General features: G+C 45.4%; 1 protein-coding gene across 17 annotated transcripts in view; it reads right to left on the bottom strand.

Annotated features, from left to right (window-relative positions):
- RBFOX2 (RNA binding fox-1 homolog 2) overlaps positions 1–14,217 on the bottom strand; it is a 177,684-nt gene that overhangs the window by 119,891 nt on the left and 43,576 nt on the right. Inside the window, exon 1 of one of the 17 annotated variants that reach the window (XM_080576866.1) lies at positions 780–3,107. The exons of 15 other annotated variants lie outside the window; for them this stretch is intronic. In XM_080576866.1, the coding sequence (XP_080432992.1) occupies positions 780–794 (15 nt within the window). In that variant the 5' untranslated portion in view covers positions 795–3,107. Of the gene's footprint in view, positions 1–477; positions 523–779; positions 3,108–14,217 lie in introns of those variants that run through there. One more of the 17 variants, XM_080576861.1, reaches the window with a different exon arrangement.

Here is a 14,217-nt window from a genome sequence, read left to right as displayed (position 1 = left end):
CAAACTTCTGATCTCAAGGGTGCCCAGAAGCAGACAAAGCTAGGCGCATGAGACTGACTGAGCAGCCTAACAGCTGGCTGCTCCAGAGGAAATTCCAGTCCTTGCTCAAAGGCTGAAAATACATATGCTCCTATGTATGCTTTTACTTTGCTTGCTAGATCTATATAACATTTTACACATGTTTTTCCTGACATTATTTTCCATATTCCACCAGAAACTCGAGCAAACGTGCCACTTCTGGAAAAACAACCTTGCGTCCAACTTTTGTCAAAACAGCTTCTCCCTCCGCCCCCGGGCCCCCAGCTCACAAAAGTATCCGTGCCCCGCTCCTCTCCTCGCACCCGGCGATCCCAGGGCCCCTTCAGCAGGGCTCTTCCTCTACCTGGGATGTCTCTCAGCAACAGCAAAAGCCCAGAAAGCAGAGGCACATGGGTGCAGTCTCATGCACGGGGGGGAAAAAAAAAAATACATACATACAGGTCTCGGATGGTAGCCAGTGAGCAGCATTATACAGAAAATTTTGTCTGTGGGGCACCTGCCCAAAGCTGTTCTCTCCAGAGGAACTTACTGCAGGAGAAGCCTGCTCAATACCCGGTTAACAGTACACACTATTTATTTTTTATTTTTTTTTAAAGGGGAAACTAAAGCCCGCTGTGTGTAGAGGCTGGGGAGAGCTAAGCTGAAGAGAGAAGGCCGCTCGTGTTAGCGCGGAGCCCTTCAGCTTTCCATTCCTTATATGTGCAAAGTGTGCAAGCCCGCACACACAGCTCTCTACTCACCCAGAGGTACATCATGTTAGCCTGGGTCGCTCAAACCCAGCAGTGAGATGATCCGGGAACGCGAGAGGCACTTCAGGAAAATTGTCGAGACTGAGATTTAGAAAAAAAAAAAAAAAAAAATCCGAACGGCTCAGTTTGAGGCTTAGAAAGCGTCTCGCCTCCTCCTCCCCCCTCCTCCAGCTCTGGCTGCTCTGCGCTGCGCTCTCGCGCTTAATCTCTCCCTGGGAGTTCCCAGCCCGTGTGTCTGCACTGGCGTGCACAGCACACACTCTGCATTTGCCTCCAGGGAATTTCTCTCTGTCATTCTACTTCTGAAAACACGATCTCGGCCTCGCAAGATTCTTGCAAGAGGCAGGGATGGGTGGGGTTAGCAATAAATGCAGCCCAGCTCCCGGCGCCCAAGCGCGCTTCCCTTAGGAAGGGGCTCTCTAAGCGTCAAGGAGGCAGAAAGCCGTCCTCTGAGGCTGGGGGACGGACCCCGTCCCCACGCTCACGCTTCTCCGAGCCCCGTCCCCACAGCCGGGCGCCACGTGCAGCACGGTACGGGGCTTCTGCACGTCTTCACCTGCACCGGCAGCCACCACCCAGCGCTCCGTCACGGCTCGGTAGCCGCACTTAATCACCAGCCCCTGGCAGGGAGCGAGGCGCTCCTGGCGCTGAGGGGAAGGCTGAGGCGCGCCGCTCGCCCCCGAGCTGCCACGGGCGAGGCGAACGCCGTCGCGGGGCGAGCTCGGAGGGAGAAGTGGCTTTCAGATAAAGGGGTTAACCTGCTTCTGCAGGTGGCTCTGCCTGCAAGAGTTTTACAGGCTCCGTACCGCCGGGGGGAAAGCAGCAGCTGGCTCCGGTCCCCTCAAGCATATCGGGTGTTGGCGGCCGGGCGAGCTCCCCAGAGGCAGCACCCCCTCACCGCGCCGCGCTCCCACCCTTCTCCTTCCCACCCCTGTTCCCCTTTGGGCTCTGCCAGGCGCTGGCAGCCGGAGGAGCTCCTGCCCCAGGCCGACAAGGCCCGACATGCCCAGCCCTGCACCCGTGAGCCCTCGGCCCAGCACCGAGGGACAAGCGTCGCCTCTCGTCCCCTTCGTCAGCCACACACACGGCTCTGCCGCACTCAGGGAGCGGGTTTCGTGACCCCTTCCCTCCCTGCCTCAAGATGAAGAATCGACTTGCCTCGCTGGGCTCTGAATGCTAAGTTAAAATTGGCCTCTCCTCAAGTGGGGAGAGAAAAAGAAAAAAAAAATATCGTGTTTTCATTGAGGCACTGGTCTCCTTGGAAATGAACGTTGAAGCAATATTTTTATCTCCGGCAAAGAGAGAGAAAGGGTGCTCTTTCACGTCTCACCTCCGCTCCTTTTGCTCCCAGATTACGTGATGGCAGCGGGCTGCGAGCAGAGGGGGCAGCAACGCGGCCTGCCCTGCTCCAGTGGGCTCCACTGGGGCACAAGCAGGCGATGCCGGCATCTCCCAGGCCTCCCCCATCTGCTCCCACCTCTCAGCACGGCAGCTCGGGTCGGGAAGGTGAAAAGCAATGTTCCCAAAAATCACTTACTGCACCAAAGCTGATGCACGGTCTCCAAAGAGCGACGCATGTGGCCCACGTGTCTTTTCTTAAATGCTCCGAAAGGAGCGAAACAGCAGCAGGGCTGACGTTTACGCCACGACTAGACGCTTCAGTTAACGTTTCAGCAGCAAGCTCTCACGCCAGTGGTAGCTCCTAGTTCAAGCCACCTGCAGACTCAGGCAGGTACTTCTGCACCCAATAGACTCGATGAGATTTTCAAGATTTTCTTCTGATCCGGGATCCTGATTCAAAAACGATCTTACTATCATTTTAATGAAAGCTGAGATTCCTTGTGTGCAGAGAAGAAAGTGAGAAGACACGTGGACTAGGCAAGCAAACCCAAATTAATCTTACTTCATGGGTATTTCCATAAAAGACTTGAAAAAGACGAGTGCTTAAAACTGAGCTGAAGAGTGGGCAACAAGCTCCCTAGCACACACACACACAGTCCTCCCCCTTTCTCTCATCCTTTAGGCTCTTCCAAGGGAGAGAAAAGAGAAAGAACAGCCTTACTCTGAAAGTTTAGTTTCAGCTTCAGGGACTGGTTAGAAGTCATCCCAGCTGCTCCACAGCTGGACAGGTTGCACTCGGGCTCCAAAGTGAAGCAAGGGTTATGAACTCTCCTCGAATCATCCAAATACCGGCTTGGAACTCACCTGCCACCACCGCTGGTGAGCCATCACCTCTCCATGGAAGCTACAGGAGAAGATTACTGAGAGCAGCAGACTTCTGGTGATGAAATACCCCGGACCTGGGGCACTTTTGGATGAACTGCAGGAGCGGGTTTCTCAACGCTCATTACGCTCAAGCAATGAGAGGGTAGCGACCAGTCGGGAAACAAAGCTGCAGGATGCCTCCAGCAGCACCGCTGCTCTGATTCAGCCGAGCGCTGCCCAGATGCTCAAAGCAATGCCTAAGAACACGGAGGGTGCTCCCAAGGCTGTCCACAGCTGCAGACAGCATTGGTGTCAGCTGGGCAGCCACGCTAGCTTCAGATTATAAGCAAAATAAAGCATTATTTGGCTGAGAGTGGGGGGAGCGGGTGAACTAATAGGCCAAACTTAAGCTTTTTTTTTTTTTTTCCCAGAGTATACTGAATTTCAGCTATATTAGCTGGTCCGTAAGAGACATCTGCGGAAAACTTTTTTTTTTTTGGCTGGAAAATTTATACTAAGACACAAAATATTCTGTAAGTAGCAAGAGGACAACACGATGTTAATGAGTCTAATTCCAGAAAAACACAAAGCAAGACATCACTAAGACAGGCTTCAGAAACAGGTAGCTAGGATCCTTGGCAAATGCTTTGTCTTAATCCTAACGACAGCGCTTTACAGGATGTATATGCCAGGGAACTTGGAAGGCTGCTGTCTGTGGAAATACACATGATCTCTTGGGGATCTTTCCTGTCTCAGAAAGGATTAAAAAGAGAAGGAAAAACATTTTAAAATTAATATAGACTGAGCTAAGAGAAAAATGTCCAGAGAGCTTTAGCCTAATGAAACATGTGCCCATCTCTGAGGGAAGGCTGTTGTGTAAATCAAAGTGAAAGGGGAAAACACAGCCTGCAAAGACACTAATGCTTGCTAGAGAGGTAAGGAAGGTGTTAGCAAATAACAAAAGCGGAGAGAGAAAAAAAAGGAGCAAGTAACCAGACATTTAATATTATAGTATTTGGCAAAATAAGAGGCACTGGTAAAACAACAACAAAAAAAAATCTACCTCCTTCTGTATCAAGAGTCCTGAGTATACAGAAGAGTTGTGGTTGCTCAATTATGTGCATACATTCAACCCCAAAATACTTCTGGTAGAGAAGTTTCAAATAAGCCAAATGTTAAAAAAAATAATAATTTTAATAAGTTCTAACCTATTCAGGAACAATCTGAGTGGGCCAACAGGGAGCAGGTATGGCACCATTTCAAACTGACATTATCTGTTTCTAGCTGATTGTGTCTCAGAGGCATACGATTTCAAATGCTTGTGGATTAACATTCTAGCAGATAAAGCTCGAGACAGGGTATGAGCTAGTGTGTCTGCTACACACTACTGAAATCACATTAGATAGCAAGCAGGATGAGTGGCTAGCTAAGCGCCTCTTCATAACGGAGGAAAAAAACCCATACGATCACCAAGAATTTCAAATGGAATGACACACGCAGGAGGCGTCATGGAGCTAATGCCAAAGAACACCCTTGAAATTTCTAAATTATAGAAAACAATTTCTTAGTTCAAGAAGTGTTACATTCAAAATGAGCAATTTCGCATTAGATTTCATCTTGACAGAAAAGAGCAATCAATTGTAAAAATAGAAATTAGTGGCAGCTTAGGTAAAAATGATTGTGACAATCACATTTTGATATATGGGAGGAGAATAGAGACCAAGCCAGTGCATCTACTTACATACTTGGCATTCGAGTGGGACCAGAGATACATTGGCGTGTTTTTTCCTGGACAAACAGATCACTTATTGGGCTTCCCAGTCACATCCCCACACTTGACCACTGCTACATATTTTAACAAGTGAAAAAAAAGAAAAGCTGAGACAAGGAAATAGAAAGGAAACTAGGAAGGGCAAGAAAAAAAAAACGACAAGGGAGCCCTAAAGACAGGAGGAGAAATTCACAGCCAGAGCTGAAGGACAATAACAAGATTGTCAAGGGTTCTCAGGAACAGCAACCCCAGCAATCAGCTTGACGTGCTGCTATGGGAAAAAGGTAGAAACATCACCAATACTGAAGGAAGAGCTAAAGCGTTCAATACGTATTTCTGTTCTATATTTGGAAGGAAAGTCAGCTGTTGCGGCCCTGTGATAACAGAATGCTTTCCATTCCAGCAGTAACTACGGAAGATGTTCCAACAGCTTCCCAACAAACAGCGCCGTTGTCCTCTTATCTAGCTAGAGCTTACAAACAGGAGGAGTGTAACCAGATAACAAGTGGGTTTTAACCAAACTACAGCTGTGAACATTTTCAGGTGTGGACGCTTCAAAAGGCCTGCAGTCTGCGTCTAATTGCTTGGTCTGCATTCCCAGCACTAACAAGCCCTAACCCTGGTACTAACGTTGATCTTGCTGTAAGGCCAAAAGCACAACCATGATGCAATGACACCCCCAAACGCAGGTGTTTGTTGGAACCTGCATTGTGAAAGCCCTGCTGCAGTTAGCTGAGCCTGGCCAAAAGATTACTCCTCTCTCAACTCCAGAATACTACATCAGGGAAGCAGTGCTACCGATGAAGTCACCAATACAAATTTTCACAGCATCTGAATTTTCCTAGAAGCATCCAGTCGGGAACTCTTCCTCTAATGAGATCTCAAATAACATCCAAGTGCAGAGCAAAGCAAAAAATACACCAATGTGGGGTCTGATAGCAGGAGTTTCACGGAACAAAGATGCAGGCTGAAGGCCTGTGCACCTGAACACATCTAGGAGAGCGTTCGGATACATGAATGAAGAATACTGATCATAAAAATATCTACTCCTGAAGTTGAATGTGTCTTCTGGCAACCTGTCCTATAAAACAGAACTGTAAAAGAGCTTTTTAAAACAGCCCGAACTCTAAGATAAGATGAAGTTCTTTTATGATCGATCAGTGCTACTGAATGCATGTGTTCCTCTTCACTGTGCAGCTCTCCTTGGCTAAAAAGGGGGAGGGGAGGTATTCTGAGGTTGGGACAGGCTGAAGAAGGAAATTTCATTTCAAACCAAAGGAAAACAGTTGTTTTCAGCCAAAAGGCAAACTGGGCATTCACGTTGTATGCAGAACGTGAATTCAGACTGAGGATGAAGACTCGCTCGCTGTCCCACCACGGTAAAAACTTCAAGGGCTACCCACAAAGGTCTGACTAGAGATGGGATGGGAGATGTGCTCTGCGATGCTCAAAGGCAGATTTCTCTGACTAAATGGCTGTGTTCCACTGCTTATCTGACCCTGGCAGAATGTTCCGGCAAGAGAATCTGGGAATCTGACTCCCGCTATTTGTGGGGTTTGGGCATGCCTCGTGTTTTGGTTCTTTATTTGTTTGTTTTATACAAGATTAGAGATGGGGCTGGGAACTACCCGGGGAGAGGCACAGAAGGCTGCTCTGGGCACACTTGCAGTTCCTATGGAGATAAGAGGATCTTCTTTGAGGTTGGTTTACTCCTTTGGGTGCTGCTGGAGACTACCCTTGTGACAGACTACTGCTCGTTTGTGAAGGTTCCCTCCACTCAAGATCCTGGCATTATCTTTGATTATCAGAATTGCTGAACCGCAACATAGATTTCCTCTCAAAATCCAAAAGGACTCCAGGAAGCCTCTTCCTCCATTATCCTGTTTGTGAAAGGAAGTAACACAAATACAAAATGCATACAATAAATCACCCAGAAAAACACCACAATCCCTTTTAGATGTTTTGCCAAGCAAATGAGCCCAACACTGGCATATTACAAGAAAAAAAAAAAGCCATTTTGTCACAGAGCAACTCACTCATTTACTGGAAAACTGGATTCCCTATTCCATCTCCAGCAGTATGGTTTGGCTATGCTCAAAGAGGCTCCTGAAAAGAGATTACTTATTTAAAAGCAAACGATCAAGGGTTAGTTTATCTTCCACACACAAAAAAAAAAAAACGATAAAAAAAATAAGCAGAAAGCCTGAAGCAGTAAAACACCTTGACATGCAAACAAAACCAGCGATTCTCAGGGACTGTCCTGCTGCTGACTTCACATAGTAATTAAATTTAAGTCATTAAACAAACTTCAGAAGGTCTTAATTCACAGGCAAGTACGTAGCAGAGAAAAAGGAAATGGGTACCAAGAAAAGCTTTTTAGACTTTGTTTGGGATTTTCCTCTTCTCACAAGTATGTTCAAGAGCACTATTCTGGAAGGCACTGTCAGTCCTTCAAGAGAAGCCCTATGAGCTCAGTAACTATAAAAAGTATTTTGCTAAGAATGTGTTCCCACACAAAAATATGCTTTTAAATTAAAATAAAGAACACCCACATCAACAAAACTAAACCAAGAAGCCAGAGAATTCAAAGTTAAACGTTCAAGACCATGCAAACTCTCAGATATCAGAAAGCTGTGGTATACTGGTTTGGACATTCATCGGCAGAAATGAAGTCGTGATGCAACTGCTCCCAGGATACAGCAACCATGAGTTTGGGCAGCCACCTGGGAACTTCCATGAATTACACCCGTCGGTCTTACCATGGAGGAGCAGGATCAAAATTTGCAATCCTCCACCACCTTCTGAAGAAAAACTAGCAAGCTTAAGGTCTGCATCTCTAAAGCCAAGGGTGGTAACACAGCTGTACTTTCAAGCCACATCTTTACCCTTCTCTCATTCCTGGGTATAGTCTGAGGTCCATACTGAATTGGCATACGGCAAATATATTTAGGCAATCTTAAGAAGGAATCAAAATAAGCTCCAATACTTACTTAATCTTAAGTTTAGTCAAGTAAACTTTAACCCTAATGTTTAATATCTTCACTAGCAATGTTCAGAAATCAAAGATTCATATCCCTTCAGTTTTTCCAGCCGCTATGAAATAGCACAAAGTATTAAACAGTATCAAACTCTGAAAAAGTCATTTTTTAGTATCAAAGCGGGAGTACAACATCCCATTGAACTGATAAAGAGCAGAAAGATTCTTTGTGCCCCAGACTTATGTCAGTGCTAAGTAGGATACCTATTGGTTGTGGGTTCTGAAGAGGAAGCCATAATTAAAAGCCTGAACTCAGCTCCTGCCTCAGTGCAGTTCACAGTGGTAGTTACACCAAAGGATGAGCTGATGGCATCCAAGTGTTATCCTATTCAAAGTATAAGGCTCCAAGTAACAAGAAAAACTGCTTCAAGTATCTCATCAATAGAGCTGCAGCACTGTTACGCCATTTTTTGTCTCCGTGCTTACCATGTCAAGTGGCTGTACCGCGTGAGCGATCCACCAGCACTGCAACAATCCAGCAAATTGAGAAACAATACGAAGGTGAGAGTATTGCAACAGTGGGAAAAGGAGAAGACGGGGCATAGCTCCCTTCCCTAGACCACACAGGGGCTCATTAATATGGTGAAACTTTGGGTTAGGCTTGCTGCTGATAATGGGAAATGCAAACCAAGGACAAAACCCTGCAGTCCCTCACAGAAAGGGACTCCTTTTGGCTTGTTGTGCAAAGGAAGGTTAACAATATTAGCGAGTTATTCAGGAAGTAATGGATACTCTCTTGCCCTGAGCAAATTCCTTTTCAATAACAGTAGTAATTTCCTAGACAATACAACTATATCAAGGTATAATGGCTACTATATTTATCTACATAGGCCCTGTACTGCTGGGATCTAATTTACTACAGCTTAGAAAGCAGTTTACAAATCCTAGGATAGTAAAATTGCTAGAGACCTGAAGAATGAAATTCTCTCTTGTATCACTTGGTTTGAAGACAAGATTTTAACATCCCTTTTTTTTCCTAAAGAGTATAAAATGCATTCTCTCCAACTCAGAAAGACTGAAAGACTAATAAACCCCACAAGGAGACTGCAAATACACCGATGAGAGCGAAGGAATCAGCTTAACAAATTATACATCGTGCAATTTTTTTTTTAATCTTGTCATCATAGGAGCTTTATTTCTTCTTTTATTCAAATAACATTATTCCAGTTGACACTGTGAGAAGAAAAATAATCCTTAACATTACATAGGAGCCTTATGCACCTAATGAAGATAAAATATCTCAAATTTATGATGTTTTTGTTAGCTGAATGCCTGAAGTACGGTCTCAGTACGAGAAATGGCACAAGCATATCATCAGCAAAGAAGAGAGGAATGACTCCAGCTAATGAAGAGGTAACACTGATAAACACTGAAAGACATCTCCTGAGAAACAACAAAACTGAATTGCTAAAAGACTTTGGTGGAACACAGCATCAGCAAGATAAATAAGGGTGGGTGAAAAGAGACCAAACACACGTGTCAGGGGACTGCAGATACTTCCATTACATAACGGCAGTAAGAAAATCCAGGCGGAATCGCCATTAACAGGACTAAAAGCAAAATATTTCAGCGGGAGTATTGGCAGTTGTCAAACCACATAAAGGAACAGCAGGCTGTTCAAATGTAAAAGGCATTAATAAGGCCTAAGACAAAAGGCATAAACAGATATAAAATACAGAGGAAGATTTCTAGAGGACAGAAATGCTACTGGAAAAAAAAAAATGTTATAGAATAGAATATCCCAAACTTCAATTCAGAATGATCAGAAAAGGTCAGTTGTCAGAAAAGCAATTCTGCTTCTGATCTCATCCTGAGCAAAGCAGTCCTTAACAATACCTCTGCCACCACCATCGAGCCGGATTATTCTAATGGCTGCAGAAAGCAGCTCCTGCCATCCGCCTGGCTCCTCGCTGTATGATGAGCATAAGAAGATTTAGAAATCTGTGTGTGTATGTATAACGGCTAACTACGTTACTTGTTTTCTGATAGACCCACAAAAGATACTCCACTGGTCAAAGTCTTTTTAGTGTATATATTTAATATGGGAGACTTCCAAAAAGACACTTGGCCAGGCATCTACCTGTATCTTTTAAGAGGACATTGTGCCATTCTGCAGATTTCACAGACACTGGGTACTTGAAACACCCAGAACTGGTAACACAGGATATTCCATGGGATATTCAAATATATAGTTGACACAGATGCCAAGAAAATGTACTTGCATCAGGAAGCTTTTGGCTCTTGTATGAGCAGACTGATCTGGTCTTCAGCATCGTTGCAGTCTGCCGGGTACAAACATACTGGGGCTCTCAAACACTTCCAGCTGAACTCATATTAAGGTTGTTCCACTTTCCCTTTTTCCCCACTCCCTACCATTACAAAAAAAAAAAGTACTGTAAATTCCATTCTGCTGCCTTTTCTGACAAAATCCTGGCAAAATTAGGCTCTTCCATTACAGATTGATTACAACTTCCTTACTCTTCTAATCCCTTTTTAAGGCAGACAAATTGCAAGAGCAGCAGCTCCCTCACATTCAGTTCAGATGAGATGAATGGTGTGAAGTGACTATGACCAGTCAACGCATGGAATTATTGTGCCAAAGGTCCTACACAATAGATTCTCAACTTCTCTTAATCCAAATTTAAGCTTTGAAGTGTAGACATACCCTCTGACAACTCCTGTACCATTCACAGAAACTATTTGCTTTGTTATCAAAGCCACCAGCAACAACAGAATACGAAATTCCTCTCTGCTCCCAAATTCCCAGCGAGCAACAGTGACCAGAACAATCTTTTTTTCATCCTTGTGTGACCTGAAGAATGCATGTTTCCTCTCAGATAAAGGCCTCGCTATGGTTATCTAATGCTAATGTCACTACAAACTGGATTAGAGACGCCCAGAAACCTCGAAATATGTACATGGATAGTCGGCTGTATCCTAATTCTAAGTCTGAAGGAAATCAAATGCTCCAAATTGTGCCTAATGTAGTTAACTTTGCCCTTTAGGTAGGATAGACCAGTAAGAACATATTACACAGTGATTAGATTAATTCTTGAGTGAAATTCAGAGGGCTGGCTCTATCTGTCTATCGTGCCAGTATATTTCAAATTATTTCAGAGACTAGCACTCTTCCCCTGCTCTGCTCCACAGCAACAGCTGCTCAAGAAATACAGCAGTTCTCTGTCTGGGGTGAAGTTGGCAGCAACTGGGGACAACGCTGCTGTCAAGAGTTCAGCTCCCAGTTCTGAAATGCCATTCTACTGGAAATACCAGAGAGCCTAAATCCGGCTACATATACCGCGGGACGTAAAATATCTCTATCTCAGCTTTCAGCAGAAAGCTCCGGAGTCTCATGACATTTACTCCTTTGGCCCCGTCAGTCTTTCTGCAGACCCTGCAGAGGATTGGAGCTAGTTGCCATAAATGGTTGGAAAACAACATGTTCTCCAAGCACTTGAAATTGAGGAGCACTGTTTTAGCTTAGGGAAACAGTGGCGAGGAGCCAGGGTGACAGGTGCCCCAGAAATGGAGATGATGATGAAGCTGTTGCCAACATTAGCCACTGCTGTCCTGTTGACCTGTGAGAAAGGGCAGCCTGTGCTCCCCAGGTGTATCAGGGAAATGACGGACCAGAAAAGGACAGGATGTGTTTGCTGGCAGTAATTCAAGTCTCTCCTCATTAAAACCCAGCCGTGAAGGAATTTAATGGGTCTCATCAGAAACAATCCTACCAGTAAAACTTTATTAGGCATCGCGGAAAGCGCAGCTCGGAGCTGCCGTGACATCGCAGAGCGGCTCGTCGCAATCCGCAGGCACCAGAAGAGTTAAAAACGCAGATTCCTGCTAAAACTGCCAAGAGCTACAAACCTTCTCCTGTGTGGGCGGCAGCAGCAACTAAATCCACTCCCCAACAATTGGCTGGCCTGCGGAAAGAGAGGCGGGGAAGAGACGGGTCATGGGGGAGCCCCCCCACCCCACCCGCCCCCCGAGTAAATAGCAGCACAGCATCCGCTCAGGTTTTCGGCTGAAATCTGTCAGTCGGGTCCCTTCATTTCACCACCAGCCTCTGGAGACAGCAGCCTCTGACCTTTATCAGGAAGAGCACCCTTGTCCTCTAATCACAGACTTCCTGGAAAATGCAATCTAGCCAGCAATTAATACAAAATGAAAAAAAAAAAAAAAAGGCTCCGTGTCATCGTATTAGCACTGCAACATTTTTAAATACACCCCCCACCAAAATGGCAGAAGAATTCAAGCATGTTCTCACAAGCCATCTCACTCCCACTAGCATTACCTAACAGTACTCATTAAAAACACTTTCTCTCACCTTTCCCCCCACCGACAAGCCTGCCCTTCCCGCAAAGCCTTCTCGTGCAGATGTCGCCTGCAGCAGCACAGCTCCTTGCTGTGCAAGTTTCAACACAGGTGTGCAGAGCGTGACCTGGGCAGAATTACGTGTGCCATTTCCACTGGGAAATCTAGGAGACTTATTAAGCCAGGACAGTGCCGATTAATCTACTAATGGAATGAATCAAAAGTGTGTTCCTGGCCCTTCTCCTTTCACATCCCAAAGCCTCCGGGGAGCTGAAACCATCTGGCAAATGCCTGCTCCAAGCAACGTTATGCTACTGCTGGAAACACCTCTCCCTTAACATTGAGGAGAACGAAACCATCTTCCCTCCACCAGCTATTCCGGGGAGTATCTGCTTAGCTTGCTGAGGAAGCCTGCTTGCCTGCAGCATCCTTCAGCAGCAAATGCAGAGCTGCTCACTCACCGTGCAGGAGAAGTCGGCAGAAGAGCGAGCGATCCCATTCATTGACTCGGGGTCCCGCTGAAGCGGCCAGCACGAGCCGGGCAGCGAAGCAGTTAACGCACAGGCTGCCCTCCCACTGCACTTCCCGACAGCAGGGAGGCTCCTGCCCAATTCTCTCGGTCCTCTTTTAGTGCAGCGGGAGCTGCAGGTAGGGTAGCAAGAAGGTGTTTATGTGAAGAAAACAGGAAATCTCTAAGCACCAGAGAAGGAGATCTGGCCAGAGAACTTAAAGAGAAATCAAGATAGCAAACAGCTCCGAGGCTCATACACGATACCTGTTATTACAGCGAGGCAGAGGGAAGGACTGACTCAGAGATGCTGAACATCCTGCACCCTTTGAGTAATAAGCAAGATGAGGAAGAAACAGAGCTATGAGGCAGATGTCACAGAGAAAGGACCTCTGGCACTTGTAAGATCATACAGCAGCACAGAAGACTCCTTATTTTACAATTTAGACCTCCCTACAAAAAAGAGAAAGAGAAAGGTCCAATATATCAGCAGTCATACAGCTGTGGAATTATGCATGTGGTAACAACTGTTGTGTTTTTTTTTACTGTCACAGAATAATATGAGCACAGGGCAGGGGAGACGAGAGGTCCTCCGTGCTCAGAGGCAACGCAGAGCATGTTTAGACAAGCATCCATCAGGAATTGCCTAACTTGTTATTACAGACTCTGAGAAGCAGGAACTCTGGTCCCCTAAAATTACCCTGTTTCAGTGCTTCACTACACTCAGAACAGAAAATGTTTCACCCCGTAATATACAATTTAGGTCTTCTTTAATGCAAACTATGCTGTCTTTAATGGACACAGTAAATAATCAGTCCCCATCCTCCACACTTCTCTGTTCTTTCTTCTTTTATTTTTTTTCCCTGCTTTTAAAAAATGTTTTCCTCATATATCATGCTATCGAAGCCTCCTTTTTTTGTTTCCCTGGACTTTTTCCAAATTCTGCCTGCATCTTTCCTGAAGCACCTATAACTGGGTACAGTGCTCCACTCACCGTGCTGAGCTCTGAAGAATAATTACCTTCCGTAGTTACTTGACACACCTGGAAATACATTCCAAATTCTTAAGACCACAAAAAACAGCACCGCGTATTCAGTTTGTTATCTCCTGTTACCCCAGATGTTTCCTTCAATATTACTGCTTAGCCAGCTACTCTCCATTTTACATTGTGAATTCAGATCCCTTCATTAATACAGCTTGCTTTTGTTGAAATTCAAACCATTTCTTCAATTTACCGTGATCTTTTTCACACCTACTGCTGCCTTCCAAAGGCTGCCAGACCTCCACACACGCATGCACGTGTAAGTATACACACATATATATTCGGTCACTGAATCACCCTGATGTTCGATGAGAAGCACAGAAGAGCACAGCAGCCAGGACAGACCATGTTAAGACTCCAGATACCACACACACAGAAAAGTATGACATAATTACTCCAGACATAGTTTTCCAATGAGGTGCTCAGCCGCTTCTTAATTTCACCTTTCATTTGCCTAGTTTATGTAAAGGTCAGGCCGGACTAGATCCGAAGCCAGTAGCTTTTTCCATCTGCCAGGCCTGCTGCCATGTCAAAGGAGAAAATTAAATTCAT

The sequence above is a fragment of the Anser brachyrhynchus genome (genome assembly GCF_964034855.1).
Source record: "Anser brachyrhynchus genome assembly, chromosome: 1".
In the NCBI taxonomy this organism is placed as follows: Eukaryota; Metazoa; Chordata; class Aves; order Anseriformes; family Anatidae; genus Anser; species Anser brachyrhynchus.
This window is presented reverse-complemented; position numbering and strand designations above follow the sequence as displayed.